Source organism: Anomalospiza imberbis, chromosome 5, assembly GCF_031753505.1.
Source record: "Anomalospiza imberbis isolate Cuckoo-Finch-1a 21T00152 chromosome 5, ASM3175350v1, whole genome shotgun sequence".
In the NCBI taxonomy this organism is placed as follows: Eukaryota; Metazoa; Chordata; class Aves; order Passeriformes; family Viduidae; genus Anomalospiza; species Anomalospiza imberbis.
Window position 1 is genome coordinate 3,720,643 of NC_089685.1, and position 19,182 is coordinate 3,739,824.

At 43.5% G+C, this 19,182-nt stretch overlaps 1 protein-coding gene across 1 annotated transcript in view; it reads right to left on the reverse strand.

Annotated features, from left to right (window-relative positions):
- PRKCQ (protein kinase C theta) overlaps window positions 1-19,182 on the reverse strand; it is a 52,168-nt gene that overhangs the window by 25,847 nt on the left and 7,139 nt on the right. Inside the window, exons 2-8 of the mRNA XM_068189427.1 lie at window positions 9,807-10,199; window positions 8,533-8,658; window positions 4,070-4,269; window positions 2,796-2,856; window positions 1,037-1,199; window positions 432-463; window positions 248-333 (exon numbers count right to left, since the gene is read on the reverse strand). Of these exons, the coding sequence (XP_068045528.1) occupies window positions 248-333; window positions 432-463; window positions 1,037-1,199; window positions 2,796-2,856; window positions 4,070-4,269; window positions 8,533-8,650 (660 nt within the window). The 5' untranslated portion in view covers window positions 8,651-8,658; window positions 9,807-10,199. The remainder of the gene's footprint in view (window positions 1-247; window positions 334-431; window positions 464-1,036; window positions 1,200-2,795; window positions 2,857-4,069; window positions 4,270-8,532; window positions 8,659-9,806; window positions 10,200-19,182) is intronic.

The window sequence follows — 19,182 nt, forward strand, 5'->3', positions numbered from 1 at the left end:
ATCTTAAGTAGGAGGTAATGAAATCACTGGGAACATAAAAAGCAAAGGGCACAGATCAGATCACAGAGTCCTTAGCCCAGTAGGTCCTTTTGCTTCATCAGAAATTGCTTTGCAGTGATGTAGGAGAGGTCTGAATGACACTGAAGATTTTGTAAAAGGAATTAAAATAAAATAAAATAAAATAAAATAAAATAAAATAAAATAAAATAATAACAATAGCAATAAAAATAACTGTAATACAACCTACCATTGTTTCTCTGCTATTGATTGCTGATCCTGTACACTTGGCTATTACTTTATCAATGCACTTCTTATGAATGGCAGCATTACATTCTGCAACAGCAAGTGTGTCATGGTGTTAATAAAGAAATTCCTTAAGAAAAGATTAAGTAAATAATGACAGTAAGAAAACAAAAAAAAAAGTTTCTTACGTCTGCATTGATAGCCTTGTTTATTCAGACCCCTGAAATGAACAGAGCAGTGGTTAATCCTGAGTTGTCTAAAAGCCTCAGCAGAAGAAAGGAGAGCAATAATTATCAAAGAAGAATAAAATTGCTTTGCTTTTAATCACTCTTTGTAGAGATTATTTCATTTAATCTATTGGTGGAGTGATTCTCCATGGTTCTCACAGTCTTTCAGCACACATTCACATCCTGAATTTCATGATATCCAAACGGCAAACTGGACCATTGAGAAATGCCTGTGCATTTTGCCAAACCCAAAAATATTTGTAAACAAATAAATTAAAAAGTAAGGGGAATTTTTCTCAGTTGGGATTACAACTGCAGACCACATCCTTAAAGTGATGCAATAACTCTACATGTAAGATGCCAAGGGTCTTACAGGAGGAACACAGATATTTAACAGGGAATCATGGAATCTTTTAGGTTGGAAAAGACCTTTAAAATCATCCAGTCCAACCATTAACCCCGATCTGCCACATCCAACACTAAACCACGTTCCCAAGCGCCACATGGACACCAGAACTGGATCCTGGGGCTAACAGGAGAAGGAGCACAGATCCTTTTCCATTTACCATACAAACTCGTGGCACACAGAGCAGAAGGTGGGCTGTGGAAAGAAGGTGGCTGTGAACTCGTGACACTTGACGTTGTGGATTTTGGCCTGTTTGATGGCTCCCCTGCGCTGGTGCAAGGAGAAGAAGCTTTCAGTCTCACAGTCAGCCAGGTCCTTTGCATCTGGGAGGAGAGGAAAGGTATTTAAGTGTACCCTGTCCTGATTAGGTGCCTTCAGAAAATGCAGTTGCCCAAATACTACGTGACTGAAGCTGATGATTCACTCATGGTAATGAATACTCAAAGAAATATCATTTTATGAAACTTACAAAAGTTATTTACCATTCCTACACTAAAATTACTTTAGACTTGGGACACTGAGCTCTCTTGACTATTCATAACACTGCTCTTGAAACCTAGAAGAAAAATTTCACAAGGAGAGGTAATTTAAACACAAAACTCTGACTTTGTACAGCACTGAAGAAGTACGCCCTAAAAAGGATGAAATTACATAAAAATTAATAATTACTGATTCATGGACACAAACACACATGTATATGTGTACATATATATATTTATAGGTATTTAACAGAATCCTTTCTGTGTGCATGTACAAGTGACAGTAAGCAGATATTTATGTCCCAGGATACTCTTCTTGTTATTTTTTCATGCCAACACTTGCTTTGCTGTTTGCTGTGTCTTTGCTGTAATTCACAATTATTTAATATTTTTGGGACAGCAAACAAACCAATTCTGCCTTCACGTGCACTTCTACATGTGCTTGTGCCTACAGATCTCATATTCACACAGAAACTCAATCTCTGTTTTGTTTCACTCCTGCACTGCACAGGGAGCCACACAGGTAACCTGTGGGAACTTGCTCCCTGTGTGCTCTGATGCTGATCTTGATATTTGTTATAGAAGCACAACTTGCATTTTCTATGCTTCGGCCTCCCTAACACCTTTTAACACACAAACAGCAGTCCAATCTATATTAAAGGTAGGGATGGTTAAGAAAATATCAGCATGGCCATGGCTGCTTCAAGTGCTTCTCTGTTTCTATAAATGGAAGTGTCTTCCAGATATCTGCACCTCACAGCTTCACCCTACACCTGAGGATATGAGAATTTTGGCCACAAAGGTGGGAGAATAAGACCAAGCATTTGAATCAAACTCATTTCCTCAACAAAGCAGAATGTAGCCCTTTCTAGGAGAAATTTTCCAAATATCTAACCTGAACCTCCCCTGGCCCAGCCTGAGGCCGTTCCCTCTCCTCCTGTCCCTGTTCCCTGGAGCACAGCCCGACCCCCCTGGCTGTCCCCTCCTGTCAGGGACCAGAGCCACAAGGTCCCCCCTGAGCCTCCTCTGCTCCAGGCTGAGCCCCTTCCCAGCTCCCTCAGCCTCTCCTGGGGCTCCAGACCTTTCCTCAGCTTCATTCCCTTCTCTGGACATGCTCCAGGCCCTCCATGTATTTCTTGTAGTACATAAAGCAGAATGATTTCAGGGGGAGCTGGCTCCTTATGTATCAGTTCTGTCTTGTTTAGCATAATGGAAATATCTGCCATTTAGTGGTAAACCAGCCAAAAAATCTGCCTTGCAAATCACAGAAGAATAGTCACCGCACAATAAAAATTACTTTTCTGGAGCTTTTGTTTCAAACAGTTATGTTTGTTGTTATGGATCAGTCAGTAATAGCTTAGGCTCTGCTTTTAATGAAGACACCATGTCTGCCCCACAGCCCAGAAATCACAGCTACAAATTAACAAAACAATCACTTGCCACTTATTTCCAGGAAGTATCTTGCATTCATCAGCATTCGCCCTTGAGGCTTCAGTTCTAGCTGGTTGAGATAAGTGAAAAAAAAAGAAAAAAAAGTCCATTAAACAGCCATTCAAAGAAGGAAAAATATTTTCAGATGACTTTCAAGCGACCTCTTTCTCCCAGTGGGAACCAATGAACAGCAATGAATGCTAATTTTCAGGTTGCTCATACCCATGTGAGGCAACAAGGTAGGGTAGGAGAAACTACAGAGAGAGGAGGGTTGATCACCTCATATCAAACACTCAGCAGCATGATAGGAGAGATGAATGGGATTAAACCACAAAAGATGTAGGCAGCTTTTTAGACACCAAATTAGGACCACCACTATCTATAGAGAAAACTTGTTCCCAATGGATCCTACAAGGGGAAGGTGGGAACAGTTCAAAAACCCCAGCCAGCTTCAGACAGGTGATGCTGAAATCTTTTAGGCACTCAGTTCTGCAAGTCTAACTTCTTTACAGTCAACCTGACGGATGCTACAAGCTTATTATTGTGGTGCCATGGTCTAGTTGAGGTGTTGGGGCTGGGTTGGACTCGATGATCCTGAAGGTCTTTTCTAACCCAGTCATTCTGTGTGATTCAGGCATTTTTGGGGGCCCTTCCCTCTGGACTTGGCAATTCCCACCTACCTGACCCATCATCCATAAGTGCCTTTGGAAATCTGAATCCACTGGACTATGTATAAACTGGATACTGCATTTTAAAGACTTATGACAAGATCTTTCTTGCTTGGACTAGCAGGGAACACAACCTTACATTTAGCATTCTTGTGAAGACTGTACAAATTTACGCCACCATAACTTCAGTGATTTTTAAGGAGTTGCTCTACACATAACTCTGAACTCAGGCAGCTGTGAATCAGCTACTTGATATTAGATAAAAAATTTAAAGCTGTTTCCCCGGAGAACATAAAATAACTTATGTTCAGCCAATCATACTAACATTTCTTCCCAGTGGGTTTCCTCAGCAAAGATTAATACGTGGGCACAGCTCACCTGAAGTAGGATCTTCACTAGCACAGGGCAGGTTTCAATAAAAATAAAAGTGCCAAGCTCTTCTCTTCTGACAAGTCTCTCCCTCAAGTCACACCCAAGTAGTCTCAAAACATTACTCCAGCCAGACCCCACTGTGCTGCTGGTGACAGCCACAGCCTGGCACAGACACAAAGACACATCCCTTTGCCCTGCAGCAGCTCCCCAGCACATCCTGCAGGAGAAGAGAGTGATGCTCACCCATATCTCTGTCTTCCCATTGCTCTTTTTGCACCTCTCTGCCAGCACCTTGAGCTCCACTGTGGTCTCTGAGACCATTTCAGCACTTTTGTCCTTGACCACGATGTGCATGACCCTGCCATTGTTGATGTGGGCATCAAAAGTGCTGTTCCAGGGTGGGTACATGGTGGGTTTCTTCTGCACATACACTTGGCCATTCTCTGTTGAGAGGGAGAACACAAATCCATGCAGTGAGGGCAGTCCATGAGACCAAATACTGACTTCTACCCTTAAAAAGGTAATTTCCACACTTGACTCCACCAGCTCTGCTGAGATCTCTAATGCTGACTCCAACACCATAAGCACCCACTTCTAATCAGGTGAATCCCATCCCAGACCACTACCTTGTTTATCACCTGTCCCAGGGCACTGCAAAATGAGACAGGTTTGCTTCAAACCCCCCAAAAGCTGGGTGCATTTTGGGATTAATGTCCAGCCCAGCAGGCAACTAAGCAATGTTAAAACATGGACTGTCTTGCAGACCTGTAACCATCCCACAGTGATGTAGAGTTTACAAAGAAGCAAACTTAATACGGTGATGGGTAAAAAAATCTCTGAGGTTTGCAGCGGGCTCTCACTAACTGTGTCTCTCTGAAAGGAATCTCAGCCAAATTTATTTATCTCACAGAGCCAGTTTTACTTCATACAGCCCTGTGAAAGTCTTGGATACTTACACAAGGTAAATTTTATATCGCAGTTGCCCTCTGCAAATGTTCAACCCATCAAATGCTGAAGCTGAAGGAATAAGAGAAAAAAAGCAGCAGACCTATGACCCCTGTCTAAAGACCCTGGTGCTATTTCCAATAATCCCAGATGGAAAGGAACATGCAGCTGGAAGGTAACACGTGCTGAAGAAATTTTTTCCCTAAATGAGAGGACTAATTCACAAAAAATCTGAGACAAAAATGAAACATAAACTTTCCAGCATCCTGGAAACCAGAAATCTCAATAAAGCACTATCATTTCTTTGCTGCATCAGTGAAAAAGCCACAGATGTGAAACACAGCACTTGCAAAACAAGTGCTTTCATTTGTGTTGCACTCCAGGACAGCGAGCTTAAATAAACAAACCCTGGAATGTGAATGAACTGCCTGATATATGGGATCAGACAGTCACCACTGGTGCGTCCCCGCTGACGGCTGTGGAATTCTGCCAGGGATTAATCTAACCCCAGGTTCCTGAAAAATGAAATTGCAACTGTCTTTCCCAGGGAGCAGCTTACACTGTGGCTGGGGGACCTTTTCCTGGAGGCTTTGCTGAGTTCAAACACGGAGCAGGAGCCTTCATGAAGCAAATGTCACCAAAGCAGGTGGCAAAATGGCACCAGGCCAGGTGGCTTGTGAAGGCAGAAGCCACTTTTAAAGGGCAGACTCTTTTTATATCTCAGAGGCACATAGAATTTCTGAAATATTTTGTCATCAGTTATAAATTGCTGTAACACCTCCAACTGTGTGGAGGTGTGGTTTGGTTTTCAGGGTTTTTTTTTTTTTTTTTCTTCATATTGTATTATAAAGTGACAAGGTCCCTTTTACAAATTAAGCAAGTGCAAAAATGTAAAAGGCTGCCCAAGATCCATCCAGAACTTCTGAAATTCTCCACTGTGGTCTTGCTGTGACATCCCTGTGTCCACAGAGGATGCTCATCACTCCCAGATCCCTGGGGACCAATGACCTTTTCGTTATGGCTGGTTGACATGAACCCAAAGTCATGCCTTTGGCATGAACCCAAAGTCAAACTCCCTGTTTTTAGAAACACATTTATCATCTACCACTGTTCTGTTCGCAAAAACCCAGCCAACCAACCAACCAAACAAAAACAAACCCAAAAAAACCCCACACTTTGCCAGTGCTAAACATAGATCACAGAATGGTTTAGGTTGGAAGGGACCCTTAAACATCATCCAGTTCCATCCCCCTGCCATGGGCAGGGACAACTTCCACTAGACCAGGTTGCTCCTTGGCCTTGAACACTTAGGCATGTCCTGTCCTGCTCAACAATCATTTCTGCCCTGAAAAACTTCTCCATGGCCAAGTGTCACAGCAGAAGGCCAGGATCATTTGCATCTCTCACCAGCTGTGCAGCAGCTGGTCCACTCCTACTCCTTGGTCATGTCAAAATTTTAGCCAAAATGTGTATATCAGGGATATATATACATACATACATATATATATATATATATATATATATATAATTTTTTTTTAATTTTAATTTTTTTTTCATCCAATTATAACTGAGTAGCAACTGCTTTGTCAAACCAGGGAGCTGGAGAGTAAATTATGACCAAAAGAAAAATAATCATGAAGCAGGGATAAGACACAGTTAGTGGTGGAACTGTCAGTGTTGGATTAATAGCTGGACATGACGTTATTGGAGGTCTTTCCCAATCTTAATGATTCCATGATTCTACCTTAAATGTATTTAGTTAATGTCTGTCTGGACACCTTTTGCTTTCTTGAAGCCTGTTAGAACATGACAGCTCCTTGGGATGGTCATGGAGAGCATTCCTGGAATGTAGAGTCAGGCTCATCTCCCTGCACGTCAGTGGTCTGAGTGGTCTGTCTGGCCAGAGGGGAGCATGGGGCTTTTCCAGGGTGTGATTCACCACACTCATCGTGGACGTGTTCCTCAGGCTGGAATTGCTCACACATCAGTATCTGGGAATTACAGGGCTGATGGATTCCGTGGTGGCCTCACTTTTCTCAGTCCCCCTAAGGTAAAGCTGGCTATCCACACATTCAAACACCCTCCAGCAGGTTAACACCTCCCACAGGTGCTTCAGCCCACCCTAGGAGGGGAGTCTGAGGTGAATCAGCCCCAGGAGGTTCACTGATGAGATGAGTCCCTCTGACTGTCCCACCATGCTCTGAGGCATCACCAGATGAAATTACATCCCAGCAAACAGAAATCTCCTAATAGCAGAAAGTCACTTTCCTATGCTCAGCCCTCACTAATGGAGAAAAGTTCCCTCAAACACAGTTTTTTTATTTCTTGTTGGTAGAGGATTTATAATAATAATAATAATAATAAAAAAATTATAATTATTACAATGATAATTTAAATAAATATAATTATTATAATGATTGACTCTGAGGAGCACAAACATTAGAAAATACTTTTGTGTTTGTTGGATACCAGAAAACACTTTCAGCTCTGTGTTAGACAAATAAATATAGGTCTGTTCTGACCAAGCTGGTTTTATTCACTTTTGAACTGACACAGATTTCAATTTGAGTTATGGCTTTCAAAAGCCTCATTAAAGCAAACAGCCAAGCTCTGCACAGAGCTAAAACAGAAGGCATTTTCTGATAAAAGTGAGATCTTAGGGATATCTTGTCATGCAGTATTTTCTTTCCTTTGGAATTTACTATTCACCAAACCTTCCATTATTATTTGAAGTATCATTTAAATCAAGACAAAGTTCAATGTGATAAATGCTGACTCTTAAACAAAAAATGAACCCCAGTGAAATACTGAACTATTTTAAAATTCAAATTTTTTAAAACTACTTTAACATCCTCTGGGGATTACAGTCATGGGGATTCTCAATAAGTGGGGATTTCTGAGTGGATTTTATTTTTCAAAGAATCACAGCAGTCAAATTAGAAATGTATCAAGGATTTAAGCTAAATATCAGCCATTATGACTAACTCCCTAACACTGAAGGTCTTGCTCTTCATGATTCTTCAAAAGCATAACTGTAGAACTTTTCATCCTTTCACTGGAATTATTTTCATGCATAAGACATATAATAAATGTTTTCCGAAGGAGGACTCATCATTGCTGTTCAATCAGGATACATGTGCAACAACCCATAGATTCAGACACAGCAAACAGCTTCTCAGGAGGTTTCATTTTCGAACCTTTTACACAGCACAGTAATTACACAGATAAATTAACTATTTCTGCAGACACTGGGCTGTTTGAGTGTCTTTTTTTTTTCGTTTTTAATTATGGAAGTGGCTGGGTCTGTCAGTTTTCCCCTAAAAAGTGATGAACAAAGATGGCCCTGCCAGAGTATTTTAGCACATTCAGATTTCACCTGTCTGGAGTCCCACTGACAAACCAACAACTGGTCATGGAAGGGTGAAACCAAATACAGCTCGGCTCATCTGCTCTGTCACATGCTGGGGCTTGCAATGCAGCTGATAATATCCTCAAATTGAAGATACAGATTTGTTTGGCATCATCTTAAAATCAGATTGCCTTACAGACCACGCCAAACCCAAACTCGCGCTGTGCTGGGACACACAAAGGGCTTCACAAATCTTTATAAAGTGGGGTTGGAAATGGATGATCTTTGAGGTCTCTTCCAAGCCAACCTATTTTATGGTTCATTCTAGTTGCCTACACACAGGAAATGACACAGAAAAGCGCAGACACGACTTAGAGAAGCCCCCATCCACACTTCACCCCTCCCCACTTACCTGACTCCACGGCTTCTTTAACCATCACGGCGCAGTAGGGGTTAATCACCTCCCCCTGGGACGGCAGGTAAGGGCCGCTGTCATAGTTGGACAAACCAATACGCAGGAAGGGAGACATGACAAGTCCTGTGCCAAACAAAAGACAGGCGACACTTGGGAGAGAGTCTAAAAATTCCCCTGGTTTTGACCAGCCCCTTATCTCCGTCGGGCAGCGGGACGCCGGCCGCTAGTTATCCATCCAGCTGGAGCCTCTCTGACTTCCTTCCACAGACTGAGCCAGCACTGCTGGACGTGCCCAAGGTACTGAAACTCAGCTGTCGGCTTAACCACGGAGCTGAACTCATCACAGGGCTGGGAAAACCCACAGGAGCAGCCCTGAGCACTGCTGACTTCACGCCGACCGTCGGGAATGAGGACGACAATGCGCAGGAGTCACAAATCAGAGCTTTCTTGTCCTGGGATAAACCTCTGCTGTAATTGATGTTGAGTCACATCAGGAACCTGAATGCTATGGGAGTAGAGAGGGGTTTGGGAATACTGTTGGAAGCCTGCAAGCTGAATGTGAAACTGTGAAATAACTGTCACTATTTATATACGGCATGGAAAGGAGCTCAGGCATTCCTGGGTGCTGAACCATATTCACAAGTGAAGCTATAAAGAGAAAGCTCAGCTCATATGAACCACACTGTATAGACAGTGAAACAAAATACTCCACCAGAAAAAACAGCACCTCAGGATTTATTTTAAGCAGCTGAAAACAGAAACAAATACAATCAAGGTCCCAGGAAACACTACAAAGCCTTTGGGTTGAAACACTACAAAACTTTCTCTACAAGATCTTTCAAAGCCTTCAGAGAGAAGATTTAGTGAAACCAGAAATTATTATCTGCTGTAGCTAATGCCCATCATTTTGCCATCTGGGCCCAAAACTGGGATTTGCCACCCAACTTTTGTCTCATCATCTGAGCTTGTCATTCCTGGCTTCTCGTCCAGTCAATGGGGAGCAAGAGGCACTTTGAACTCAGCTGCAGATGTCTGTCTTGGACCACCAGAGTTAAAAGCCATCAGTACTATCACCACCTGTTATCTGTCAAATGTATTGACAACGACACATTGTTCAAGCACAACAGCAAAAGGATGAATGACTCGTGGTGTGGGATGCAGCCAAGTTTCCTCTGCATTTTACACATAAAAATGATCTTTCTGAAGGGAAGCTTCTCTAGCCTCACTTGGAAGAAGTTCCATGTTTTTTGCTGGGAATAGCATTTTCTTACCTGCAAATGGTATTTTCCTGACAGATAAGTTCAGTCTCTGAGAGGGGCTTCTCTTTTCATCACTGTTGTGGACAACATGGAAAGGTTTTTCTCAGCTGAAGGAATAACTACTCCTCTGGCCAGGCTGACTTCAAAACCTGCCTCTCTGTTCAAGGACACAGGAGGCAAGACCATCAAGGAGAGAGGAGAACTTGAGCAATGAAGATGTAGCCCTTTGCTTGAGTGTCTTCTCTCTTCCCCAGCAGTGTGGAGCAATGAGTTTCCATCAGCCCCTCGTACAAAAGTCTGGGGCTGCTACAAAACCCAGAACAACTTTTCCTCAGCGCATGGCCAGGTTGCAGCAGCTTGTTATTCCACTTGTATCCTGGGTCGGATGAGATCTTCTCCTTCCTCCTGTTTTATAAAACAAAGACAAACTGCTGCAGTTATTGCTGGGACTGGAACACCAAATCTTCTGGCTGAGTATTCCTAAGCACTGAGCACTCACATTCCAACATTTTCCGACACAGATGGCTCATGAAGCCAACTGTCCGTGTTCTCTGACAAAGAATTTGCCTTCCCAGAAGGTTTCTCTAAATTAACTACTCTACATCAGGCCAATTTATACAATAAACAGCATCTGAAGACTCTCATTCCGATTTGAGTTCCTGGGTGTGTTAGCCAACAACCAGGCTGAGTTTTCAGGAAAACAGAAAAAAACTCACAAACTCTCTCAGATACTGCACTCAAAAAAGAAGAAAACCATCATGTTTCTGGGAAAGGGAGCATGGGGCAGAGAAAGAGAAAAATGTGCTGTGACTCATGTCTGTTGTGTATCTCTAAGAATGCAAAGGTTATGGATCTCTGCATGTGGCATTGCCCTCGACCAGGAAAACATCAGAGCTTCTGCAAAGTCCCAGAAGCTGCTGGGAAAGGCAAAGCATCAAGTGGGGCTGGATACAGGCAATCAGGACAATGCTGTTTTCCTCTGGATGAGGGCAGCACCTCTGAAGGATGTTTCACATTAGCCAAGGGCCAGATGAAGCTGCTTTGGAGAGCCACTTGCATTTAGATAGATCCCCAAGCACAGCTAGACCTGTGGCACTGCAGAGAAGTACAGTGAGTGGGTTTTGAGTGCTCCATGGCAAGAAAAGGCTAAAAGTTCTGCCTCAACTGTCAGAAGCAGAGAAACCTGATCAAATTAAGAAGGGAAAAATCTCTTCAGTGGAAAGAAATATGTGTGTATATATATATATATGTATATATATTTTCCCTCTCTGTGAGATGCAGACATTTATTATTACTTAGACATTTCATTTGTTTCAAAAAACAAGAAGCCCATGAAGTCTAAAGACAAAAGGAAAAACAAATTAAAGGGTCTCTGGAAGCAGAGGGGAATTCCAAGGAGCTGTATATTCTGTAGCATCAGTGTGGAAAGCTAAAGATGGGCAAAGACTAAAACCAACAGCCAAAATATCTTCATTGAACCTCTGTGTGTGAACAGAAATGTCCTCTCTACCATACTCCACCAATTCTGGTCACTGCTGGGCAAGAGGAAATTATGATCCTCTTTTCCAAATCCCTAGTTCCTACACTTCTGGCTTTAGGAACCTGTTGTTCCACAAGCAGGAGGAAGTGCAAGGGGTTAAGCATTCCCTTACCACAACTTTCCAAATTCACCTTTAAAAGCTCAGAGTGACAGTCAGAATTATTAGTCAGTGTGTTGGGCCTCTAAGAACATGAGTGTTGCTAAAGGAATCCAAAGATCTTTTGATGGCTCCTCAGCAATAAAATGTGGTGACACTATTGCCTCGGGTACTAAAGAAATAAAACTAGGACTAAACCTTTGAGCTGCAATTTGTCACACTTCAATTAAATCATTGTATTCACAACATAGGTAGAACTGTGAAAGCATCTTGTCCTGCTAAATACACCTATCACTGGTCCAAAAATCACAGCTTGGATGTGCTACAAGACACCTGTTCAGGTCTGTGGATCAGCTCCCTGAGCAGTGGCATTTAAAACTTTCCTTCATCTTAAATGCTGAATGTTCCCTCCCTCCCCTCCAGTGGAGGGGATTTTGGCTAGATTTTGGCTCTCTGCAATCAAGCACTTCCTGATCAGGTATCCCAGAGATGTCATGGAATCTTCACTCTTGAAATATTCAAAAGCCATCTGGGCATGATCCAGTGCAGCTCCTGGTGCCCCTGTTTAGACAGGAGAGGGGGACAAGAAGAGGTCACTTCAAAGCTCAAGCAGCCTGTGGTTCTGTGAAGACACAGGGGGATAGATCTCACCAAGACCCAGATGTTTGCAGCATCTGCATTTCCACGTCAGGCAGTCACCTGGGCTCCTGAGAGAGGAACAGAGAGAAACTGGCACCCTCAGATCCTGAGCTGGAACCACGAATGTGAGATTTCCCCCCTTTGAGAGCCAATGGGAATACCTGGGGATGATCTGTTCACATGAAGCACCTCCACTGCAAGATCTGGTTTTGATCAGATTCCTCAAACCGTTAAAATTTCAATGGATCCCTTCAATGTATCAAATCTGACAGACTTGTGCTGGGATTTCACATAAACCAGTTTATTGCAGGAGATGCTCTGCAGCCTCCAGCAAGCAGGTGAGAACTTTCCACCAGCTGCAAAGCACATGGGTTTGGCACAGCAAGAGTCAGCACTGATAAACCAACAGCTGCCCTTCTAAGCCTTGCAAAGGTTGGCTCAAGCTTGCTAAAACCAGAGTTTACTGCTGTACCAGCTTCGTGTGAGCACTCTGCTCTGGGGTGGATTTCTTTACCCTGCCCAATAAATCAGACAGATAACTGGTTTCCTGCTTTTCTCTCTTCTCTCCCACACTGTCTTTCCTGAAGCCACCTTGGCTTTGGCCCAAACATCTGTTTTCCAGGTCAGATTTCCAGCGTTTGCCACTACAGGACTGCTACTTGGCTGGCATCCATGGCCACAAACAATTAAGCAACAACACAACTCAGCTCCAGCACGGCTCGCTGTAATAGCAGCAGTTTAATTTAACACCAGAAACAGCTGCACTGGATATGAGAGTGTCTGCTTAATTTCCCTGTGGAAAGGATACTGTGAGGTATCTGGAAACCAAGGATGAAATGCAGCTTTCTGTAAGAGGCCACCTGCAACCTCTCCTACAGTGAAACATCAAACACGGCGTAACTGGGGTTCAGCAATGCTGCACCCCACTTTGCTGGCACAGGGGAGCTCTGCCCACTCCGGAGAATAATGCAACATATGGAAATCATTCCCAGATGATATTAGGAAGTAATAAACTCCTTAACATCCCTAATCAATTGTGGTTAAGTAGAGAGGAAGAAATGAGTTCTTGCACCCAGTCAGCAGAAGATCTGGATGGAGGACAGCTGCCTGTGATGGGATTTGTACTTTTGCCTTTCACTGACTGAAAATGGATGCATGTGTGACACAGTAAAAATGGCAATTTACTGAACAAGGGCCAACTGAAAAGGGAAATATTTCTGGATTTGAGATGCTGCTTTTTAATGTTATCAAACTGTCATTTTCTCAAAGTCAGAGGGAACATTTCCAGCTCTCCTTTTTTTGAGGCAAAACTGCTTGCAAAATGAGTTCATAACCTCCAGATCAGCATCACTAAGAGGGAAAGGATCCAGCAGTTATAGCTGGAGGGTATGAACTTTCTTTCACCCCCTTTCCAAGGCATGTCCCAGCAAAAAAGGCAGGTCCTGACCCTGCAGAGATCTGTTTGTAACGTTGGTGGAGACCTGCACATGAGCATTGCACACCTCAAGGCCTTCCTGCAGATTTCAAGAGCAGCACTAAACATCAGTGGGGATGGCTGAAGTCCCTTTCTCCATCCCCTGACTCCTCCTATCCCACAGACCAAACAGGAGGGAATGGAGATCTAAATAACTCCCCCAAGTGACTCATTTTGGGTGCCCCTATCAGCTGTTGTTTCAAAGGAGATCAAACCTCATGAAGGAGGAGGTTCAGAACCCCTCTGGGTGCCATCCAACGTTTCTCAAACTTCCCTTTGTCAAGGATGTGGATCAGAGGAGGGAAAGGAGGGGGAAGTTGCACAGCCCTTTGATTTTCCCTCTCTCTGTAGTCAGCCACCCCATCTTCAACATCTCACAAAGGTGGAGGAGAGAGAGAGTGAGGCAAGCCAGGACCAGCAGTCTCTGATGGGATTGGTACAATACCAGACTCCATGCAACTGAAGAGCCTCCCAAAACTTCCTGGAACCACTTGATTTCAAAACAGAGGTGATGCTCCCCACACAAACCCTTTCCCATCACTTGCAGACGCAGAAGACCTGGGCAAAGCATTTCTTTCCCTTCTGGAAATGAGGCTTGCAGGCTTTTCTAGGACCAGTGTCAGGCACAGGGATGGACATTTCTCTTTAAAATCCTCTGGGATGTCTTGTGAAGCTGTGTTTGGAACACGTAGTGTGTATTGGTGATAGGACCTATCTCCTACACGTACCCTACAAACTATGTCTGGACTCTGCTGAGCTCAGGGGTTTTCTTTTGTTGCATTTGTGGTGCACAAGGCAAGAACAGAGCCTCAGGTCTGTTTTCAGACCTTAAACATGATTATGCCACAGTGGAGTTAACACAGGTGAACAGATTTACAGTTGTGGAAAGGTTGGTGTCCATCCCACTGGGGAATTGCAGGAAGAGCTGCTGGGAATGCCAGTGGTCACTACATCCATCCATGGACTCTAGGATGGAATCGTCAGCCTTTCTAGGGACACATGTATAGCTGGACCTTAAAACCAGGGAATTTGTGCTTTGCTATCCCCTTGGGTCTCCATGCAACAATTCCCTCAACCTGACCTAAACATAGGCTGTGCCCAAGGATTTTGTTCAGCTTTTCACTCCCTGTCATGCTGCAGATTCCCAATCTCCTCCAGCACAGCCTGATGTCTCTTTAGAGCAGATTTCTCTGAAAGCAACCTCTCTTTTCTCTGCTTGGCCAGCGAGTTTGCAGCTGCATCCACCCCCCGTTCTGACTGACCCTGCAGGGATGCAGGGGCCTGTCCTAAGCAGGAGTGATGATGATAGTGATGATCATGATGATGATGATGGTGATGATGTGTGGGGGTGGTGTGCAGCAACTGCCTTTAGGTTGGGATAAAGAGGCTGGGAAATCGTGGCCTGGCTGCCTGTGAAGAGATTAAGGGTGGATTCACATGAATGTACAGAGACAACTGCACTGCACATTTGGGCTGCCAGCCCAGCTCCCAGAACACCCAGGACAGAGAGATAAACATTTATAGGGGTGCATCTTCCCATCCTAAAGAGAGTGTTTCAGATAAAGCCAGTCCCATCCTGGAATTGCTGTTTCTGCCCCATGATTACACAAAGATGGCCAAGGTCAGTCCTAGCACTGATGTTCAGCTGTGCAGTGAAAAGGACCCAGATTTTAGGGCTTGTTTCAGGAGCAGATGCATTCGTGTCTAACAGTGATGACAGTGAAAAAACATCTGGGTGAGGACCCCACACCAAAACCATCCACTCTGGAATGTGCTTAGGAATGGAAAAAGTGTCCAATGCACAGAAACAACCCTGAGAACTTTTTAATTTGCTCGTAAAGGATATAAATTCTTACAGCAGAAGAAGACTCTCTGTCAGACATGCCTTTTGTTTTCCAGCAGACAATGTGAATTTATCTACCTTGGCAGGGTGTTTAAAGCTGAAACCCTTGTTATTTGTGCAAACTGGAAATAGAAGCAGAGGAGACCCACCAAATCTTTATTTGGATTAAACCCCTCCAGGTCCTGTCCCTGAAGCCAGGTCAGATCCCTTTTTTTTTCCTCACATTTAATTAATTTTTGTCACATGTGGTCCTGAAACAAAGCAATCTTTCTCACTTGTACTGTTGGAAAAATGCCCAACTATTTAGTTTACTCTCCTTTGTAAAATTTTTCTCATTTTTTTAATGCATTTTTGGGGCCAGTGTATTAAGAGCAACCTGACAATTTTGCTTCCTTATTTTCTTGGAAAACTTATGGTTAATTTATTTTCCTGTATCACTTCATTTCTGTAACACCTGGACCACACAAGTTCAGAAGAAATGTTTTCAAAGTCATTATCCCTATTGTACTTACCTATAATTTTTAATACTATATTTTCAGGTTTTAATTGTCTGCTAACAAACACTGACCAAACCAGAAGTGGCAGAGCACTGTTTAAAAAACACTGAACACAAAATTCTTCCAATGTAATGTGGGAAATAAAAATATCCCGAGCTGAGATGTAGCTACAATATGTCCTTTACTTTTGCCTCTTGTTCATTAGCACAGCAATTTCTCTCCTTCTGCATGATTTTGGCACTGGTTCACAGATTTCTTGCTCTGGCCTTTTGGGTATTTTTTAGTGCTTTTTTTAATGACACAGGTGGAGTGTTCCTTAAATACTTCACCATCTTGTACCAGGATGTTTTTTAATGCACTGACTTCCTGCCAGTGCTGGCATCTGCACCTATTTTTTATTTTCTTTCTCTTAAAAAGAAAGAAAAAAAAAATCCCAAAGAGGGGTAGAGACTTACAAACATCCTTCCTTGTGCAGGCACAGTTTCATGCTGTGATGAACCTAATTCAGCAGAGGTATTTAAGGTCTTTGTTTAATCCAGAAATCTGCTCAGGGTATTTGGACCCTGGATTACAGAAATGTTGGGTTAGAAAAGAGCATTTCACTGACCCCTCTGCCACCCAGAAGACTGTGTCTACCTCATCCTCGAGGTATCTGTCTGGCCATCTGTCAGCAGTGAAGCTTCTTCTGTGCTTGGTGTTACCACACACTCCTCAAAAAATGGGCAAATTTGTCACAGGAGACTCAGATCATAACTGGAGTCCGCACTGGACATGCACACCTGATTTCTGTGTGACAAAATGGGCTTTGGAGACGTAGGCCACGCTGGATGGGGCTTGGAACAACCTGGGATAGTGGAAGGTGTCCCTGCCCATGGCAGGGGCTTGGAATCAGATGATCTTTAAGGTCCCTCCCAACCCAAACCATTCTATAATTCTATGTATTTTAGGAAACTAATTTTGATCTAGGATTGTCCCGTGTTTCTCCAGAGCTTGCACCATTATTTAGAGAGAATCACTCTTTTCTCCTCACTCCTCTGCAGCACTGGATGGTTTTTTATCAAGCTCAGCAGATAGGAACTGCAAAAAGATGTCTGACCATCCAGGTAACACATTTTAGGCAGCCCAACACCACGAGCCCAGCTCTGGTCCACAGCCCTCAGCTGCCTCCTCCTTGCCTGAAATCCTCCCAAGAAGTCTGCAGTAATCTCTGCTCCTGGGAGCACCTGGCCCAGCTCACATTTTACAACAAATAGCACCAGGGGTATCTCAGGTAATTCAGCCTTTTCCACACCTTTGCAGCTTCATGTTTATTCTGCTAAATATAATTACATAAAGATATATTAGAACCAATCTTTCTTTTGCACAGCAGATGTTGGCAGACCTACAGTTTCTGCCTTCATTCTCTGCTCCACCAATTTTTGCTGCCATGGCTTCCCCACAATCACCCCCAGTTTGTTGTTGCTGTTGTTGCTTCCATCAATTTCAGGTGCCACATCTGTGCCACCTTTTGTCAGCACCATCCCAACTCCACCTTCTGTGTCTTTCCCACTCCCAAGGCCTCTGGACTCCAGCCACCTCTTTAAATAAACTCTGACAGATCATTTCCTCTTCTTCAGTCATATTCAATTAAAAACTGCACTTCTACTTAAATAAAGAAGCTCTGGCTTTAGTTATGCTGAAAGTTCTCTTCCCATTTATAGTCTGGTGTCCTATTCTCAGTGTCAGAGCTCCAGATCAGTTCCTGGGAGACTTTCCAGCTTGCCATATCTTCCCACTCCACTCACCATTTAACTCACATCAACTTTATCATTTATCCACCAGTTTCTTTCTGTGTTTCTGCCCTTAGTTATCTCCCTGACTGGGAGGGATATAGCACACCCAGTGGGATGAAGAATGAAATAGAAAACATAGAGAAAATTAATTTTAGACCAATTGTTGTTGTTGTTTTAGTTTCTAATTTAGTTTCTGTTTTTGTTTTTTTTTTTTTTTTTTTTTAATATCACCATATGGCTGCTTAAGCAAACCTTCATGAGTTCATCTTCACACTGTGAGAAAAGCTAAATCATGAACATGCAGACAGTATCTGCTTCACGTCAGCACCACTGTCCCAGCTCAGCTAGGCAGTGCAGAGCACAGGGAATGTGCTGCTCCTCCTCACAGAGCACTGGCCAGAGAAAAGCTCAGTCACACACCCAGATGTCCAGGTACACTCACAAAATCCCAAACTGGGACACACTGAAGGCCCCTTCCCTCTCCTCTTCTCCCAAATAAACCAATTCCTGACACCTAGCTTTAGACATCCACTCTCCTACCTCCTCCACACACATTTACATGTGGACTGTTCACCCCAGGCCCCTTCACAAACAGCAGAAAGAAAGAGATCTGCTGGGTTTTCAATTTCCATTATCTCCATGTGGCCGACTGAAATGGGTCAAATGCCTGGAGACCTCAAATGCCTCCTTCCCCCAGGGCTGAGGGAAGCCTGGTTCAGGTGGAGGTGTGTGTCTGGCATCCCAGCTTCTGACACAAGAGGGGATGGCTCCCACCTGCCAGAAGCTGAGTTAATTCAGAGATCAGCTCATGGGTGTTTGTTCTGCATTGAAACCCCCAGGAGCTAACACGGGCGTTGCAGACAGAGGCAAAAAAAAGCTGAGGACATGGTGGTTTACAGCTCTCCCTAAGTACAACAGACGGAATCAAAACGCACTGAAACCTTTATTTACTTTCCATGGGGTTTGAATCTGGCCTATAAATAAGGCAGAAGGACAATGCTAATGACTAGGAACTGGGAAAACTCACAGGGGCTGTATAATTGAATTTTCTCATGAAGAGATTTGGTAAAAGCACCATCCTTTCCAATTTCACTACAAAATACATTGCAGAGAATCACCTTGTTTTGATTGGGAGGGGGACAGGGAGAAAAAGGGCTGTTCTCAGGAGTTTTTATTTACTTAACCATGTTTTAATTGTTCTAATAACAATGTCTGTAGTTGTCCTGACACCCTCCCCTGGCATGAGGGGGAGGAGGGACAGGGGAGCTGAAAACGGAAGCTGGAGGATGCACATTTTTTACTATTTCACCCGTGTTGTAAATCAAAACATAAATAGCAAGTGTTACTATAAGGGTGGGAGGGGAAAACCTGTGTAAATTCAGCCCTCAACACATGCACAGTCCTTCCAGACAAGCAACAGTGACTCCCAAAACTGCACTTGTCGCTCTCTTTTCTGGGGATAAGCAGGGCACAGGCGTTTTTAAATCCCATTCACAGGTCAGAGCAGATCTCCATAAGCCTCAGCT